We start from the raw sequence: 4,815 nt of genomic DNA, 5'->3' as shown, positions 1-4,815 counted from the left end.
ATGCCCATATGGTAGTGTCATCAGCAAACAAAACCACTTTCACTAAATCAGAAACCTCACATATATCATTAATGTATAATATCAATAATTTAGGTCCCAAAACAGAACCCTGAGGCACTCCACATACAATATCAAACTCACTCGATTGGTATTCACCCAACTTCACAAACTGACGCCTCTGTGTCAAATAACTTCTAATCCATTTCAGAACCATTCCTCTGATCCCATATTTTTCTAACTTGTCCATTAATAATTCATGATTGATTGTGTCAAATGCTTTTTTTAGGTCAATAAATATCCCCATCGTGTATTTCTTCTTATCCATAGCACTTGTAATGTCCTCCATCAGGAGTCTAACATAGTTTGTAATCAAAAACCTGATGTTAATAATGAATTCAACAGTAGTGATGAGGTCACAGGACAGCAGCTGACCTGGCCGGAGAAGGCTTCTCCATCCAGAGATTTTATGAACTCTGCATACACCTGATTGGCTCTGACAATGACGGTGGCCACAGCCTCCTGGTACTGTGGAGCAGAGGTGGCCAGGAGGGGCAGAGCTGCCAGTGGAATGTGGTCTTGGCTGCTGGATAAACAACCCTTGTCATAGCTATAAGGGCTCAGGCTGCCACAAAAAACAAAATTAAACAAAATTGAATTCCGAACATATTTTAAAGTCCAAGACAACAACAGAGAAGTTTAAAGCAACAAACACAGGAAGAGGGGACAATGATCACGAGCAACACCTGGACCTTTTCCATCATAAGCAAACAGCAGTCACAGCCAACAAACACAAACCTTAAATCATTCTCCACAATACTTGCAGCCTTCAAAAAAACCTGTGCATTTGTGTCCTCTTACTTAGAAACCAGGGAGAAGGCGTCAGCACAGATGGCAGGGCATGGTACCAAGCGGATAGCGATGTGTCCCAACGCAGCAGGGTAGTGAACGCGCATGACTGTGTCAAAAGACAAACTAATTGTGTTGACGTCAGCCTGCTTGCTGCTCTGGTCCCCTCCGCCTGTGTCCAGGATGTTTCCTCCGTGAAGAACCAAGATCAGCACATGGATCTTGGAAGACTGCAGACATTGCTGGGATGAACTCTCCTGAGAACAGTAAATTAAACAAAGGGTGATGAATGGGAACAATGAGGAACAGCTCTCACAGAATGTTCAATAAATAGTATATTTACTGTTTAGCATGGCCAAAGAAAGCATGCTTACTGGCTGAGGATAAAAAAAAAAAAAACAGATAAGCAACTGGGAATCAAATGACTGTTATCTGATTTTGTAAGTTACGGCTTTGTGACCGTCTCTTCAAACATGGACCACAGAACAAACTCCTTTGACCAACCACAGACGGACAGAGAACCGTGAAGGGAAACAGCAGCACCAATTTATACTCCACCTGGACACCTGTTCAACTAACAGCAAACATCAACAATGCTTCCTGAGGACAAGTCACATCAAAGAGAACTCCAGAATGTGTAGTTTTGTCTTATCTGTCTGATCCAAAACTTCACATTTTCACAGAAGCACTGCATGTACACTCGGTGCAACAGCTACAAGTATCTGGGAGTTGAACAGAGGCTTGTGAGGTTGAGGAGCAAACACAAATCTGGGTTTGGGCAATGGCAGGGAACAGGTCAGGGGCAGCAAGTACTGGGTTTGTTCAGGGGGTCGGAGGTCTCTGTGGAGCTATCGTGGCCCACAGTGCACTGTGGCCAAAAGGCTTACTTACTGACAGATGCCTTGTTACCTTTATGGTGGGAATGGGAGAGCTATCAGTTTGGCTGCTAACACAGCCACGCATCTGAACACAAGAGGACAGAGAGGCTCAGGAACAAGCAGCCCTTCTCCTATCCTCCAAGGAGTAAAAGCCGAATTGAGAAAAAGTTTAATAAAAGCTTTGGATACTATAAGGCTTTTTCTGTAAACGGCTCTTCAGGAATATTCACCTCAGACATGGCTCTGCATCAGAGGAGACTGATTAGGATTGTGTTTCATAGATAACACACTCGGTGTTTTGCACATACCTCATCTAGTCTTTCTTCACTGGTTGCTCTTTCATAATCCACAGTCATCTCCTTGAAGAGCTCAACTAAAAACACACACAAATTCTTAACATCCAGTATTAGAGCAGTGAGGATGTCTATGAGGTGCTCGAGGTCTTCATCATACCAGGACTTTCCTCTGTGTCTACAGCTTCAATCTCGTCCATGAGGTCAGTGGAGTTCCACTTGGCAAATTCCTTAGGGAGGACCTCCTCGCTGTCTGAGAATTCCTCTGCAGGGGTCACAAAAAATAAATCAGGATCATCTAATTTGTACACAACATGCAGGGTTTACAACAACAGTATAACTAACTATAACCTTATAATGATTAATGGGTGTCATACTGTTTAAGTTACGTATGCTTACTCAATTACAGAATGAAACATCTGACAAACATGAAGGAACCTTGTCAAGTGTTCTCACAAAATATTGTCAATAGATATTTAACTACCTGATTTAAAGCATCACTCACTATGGTGGCCATCACACAAATTACACAAGGTATTTTCATATTTGAAATATTATGACCTTTGTATTTATCTATGGCTCATAAGCATATATCATTTTGCAATCTCAAACGGCAGGTACACGTGTGCCAGATGACAGTGGACAAAAGGTGGTGCAACTTTATTAACATTTTCAAAAAAGAAAAATCTTTTTACTAAACCACTGCCTACCGAGGAGAGGTTTTCAAATAGTGTACATCTTTTGAATTTCTGTAAATATACAACAAACTGTGTTTAATGACATTAGTCTGTGATTTTAAGAGGTTCAGGATCTTTAAAAAAACAACTCTCTTTTCATCCCATTATTTCTTGCCTGGGACATTTCAGTTATATTACAGGTATCTTTGTTTCTGAGAAACATGCATATGATCCATTTACATCCAAAGAAAAGCCTTCAGTCATTAATTGTACAAGTTTCTGATCTGTCCTGTATGTAGTTCAACATCAAGTAACTTCTTTTCTTTAAATGCTTTTAAGTTACTTTCTCAGTTACTTTATTTCATTTGTAAACATGTCCAATAAAGTGTCTTTATCTCATCAAAAGGTTTCAACCAATTCTCTTGTCATGAAGCCTACAAATAATTTATTTCAACTTCATTTGCAAGTGATATTGTAGTCAGATTATAGAAAATTGTAATTGTAGTAAATTCATTAAAACTAAAACTAAATGTTTGTTGAACATAAATATGAATCGAAACAGACAGGATACAATATTATTCCAAAATAAATAAACTTGAACTTAAAAATCAGCCACCGTGTTTTGCTAAGCCTTACATTTACAAACACCTGCTTTTTCTCTGGACACAAGACGTCGCACACTTTCATCATACAGCTCTTCAGAAACTCTCCCTCGGTAAATGGCCGGGCTGATTTTCTCCTCTGCCACAATAAAACTTGCTTTCATAGCAGCTTCACTGCGTGATTTCGCTTTGGTGAAAACGTCTGCTGTGATGTCAGATTTCTCTTCAACTCCTCTACCTTCTATCTTCTAAAATGATTTCACGGGCCTTGAGTTTGACACGTGTCCTAAAGCTTTCCTTTATTCATCTGCATTAAAAACATAGTCTACGTCACACAGAAAAAGGGGACATGAAAGTTAAAAATAAACTTTGACATGCATCTCAAGTATTTTTAATAGACGATCCCTGAACTCTGACCATACCACAAACTTTAAAGGCAGAAATCTAATAGCAAAGGCAATCTGAGCCCAGTCCACCTGTTTCCATATTTAATGTGTACCTCAATCATGTGATTCATTCAGGCACCTTATGTTCTCACACACACTGTACCTCAGGTTAACCTCTACACACATCATTTATTTACATAACCAAATAACTGCTTATTTACTGAGGTTACCTCTGCAGTGTAGGAACATCAGTAAATCATAGCAACTGAATTGGACGCTGGCGAAGCACAACAGTAATCACCGTATTAACTATCACTGAGACGGGAGGTTATGTACACCAATTTATGATGCTGCAGCTCTGCGTTTAATCAATTAATCTGAAAAACATGTAAAGTGCTTTCACTTCAGATACCCACAAACAGTAATTTATCCATACAAACATTAATACTGCAACACAATTATTGGATGTCAACAATTCAGTCTAATATTTATATTCTACTTACTCAATGTCATGAGCAGACAATTTTATTCTTGTATGATTGTGACTAAACGTGAAACAATTTTGCCACATAAACATTGGCAAATTATTTGTGGGGGGGGGACGTATCATGAATCATAAAGGACTATGTGAACAAAACAGTGATGCAGGAACTGAAGTTGTTGTAAGGGCGTGACTGAGGGGCTGAGATGTGATTTCTGAACTTGATGTCAGAATGAGACACCTGGCCTGTGTCCTCGGCCAAACTCATCCTGCAGAGAACTTGGGTGCCGCAGCACACCCACCTATTTCAGCTGCAGCCCCAAAGCATGCTGGGTATCTGGGAAGCTTAAGAACTGATCTGTAGTTAAAGAGATGCATGCAGAGTGAGGGAAGAAGGGAGAAGGCAGGCTCTTGCAAAACCAAACACAATATATATTTCAGCCTTTATTTTAAAATCAAAACTATGGTTACCATGAGCATCAAAGAACTCCTCGTCTGAGCTGTCATCTGAATCTCGTGCTATGCTCTGCATCCTCCACTCTGAGATGCTGTGACGTGAAGGGCTCACTGAAAAACCACAGACAAAAAAAAAAGAAAAAACAAACAAAATTCACTGTTATTTTGGGACATGTGTTTCAGCCTCTCTCTTTCC

The 4,815-nt window shown here is 40.0% G+C and overlaps 1 protein-coding gene across 1 annotated transcript in view; it reads right to left on the bottom strand.

The window, feature by feature from the left end:
- Window positions 1-4,815, bottom strand: part of LOC109961536 (membrane-associated phosphatidylinositol transfer protein 2) — a 45,519-nt gene that overhangs the window by 15,534 nt on the left and 25,170 nt on the right. The window contains exons 7-11 of the mRNA XM_020602416.1: window positions 4,635-4,730; window positions 2,178-2,282; window positions 2,033-2,097; window positions 859-1,103; window positions 433-622 (exon numbers count right to left, since the gene is read on the bottom strand). Of these exons, the coding sequence (XP_020458072.1) occupies window positions 433-622; window positions 859-1,103; window positions 2,033-2,097; window positions 2,178-2,282; window positions 4,635-4,730 (701 nt within the window). The remainder of the gene's footprint in view (window positions 1-432; window positions 623-858; window positions 1,104-2,032; window positions 2,098-2,177; window positions 2,283-4,634; window positions 4,731-4,815) is intronic.

The sequence above is a fragment of the Monopterus albus genome, unplaced genomic scaffold (genome assembly GCF_001952655.1).
Source record: "Monopterus albus unplaced genomic scaffold, M_albus_1.0 scaffold56.1, whole genome shotgun sequence".
In the NCBI taxonomy this organism is placed as follows: domain Eukaryota; kingdom Metazoa; phylum Chordata; class Actinopteri; order Synbranchiformes; family Synbranchidae; genus Monopterus; species Monopterus albus.
The sequence above is the reverse complement of the archived record's forward strand: the minus strand, read 5'-3'. Positions and strand labels throughout refer to the sequence as shown.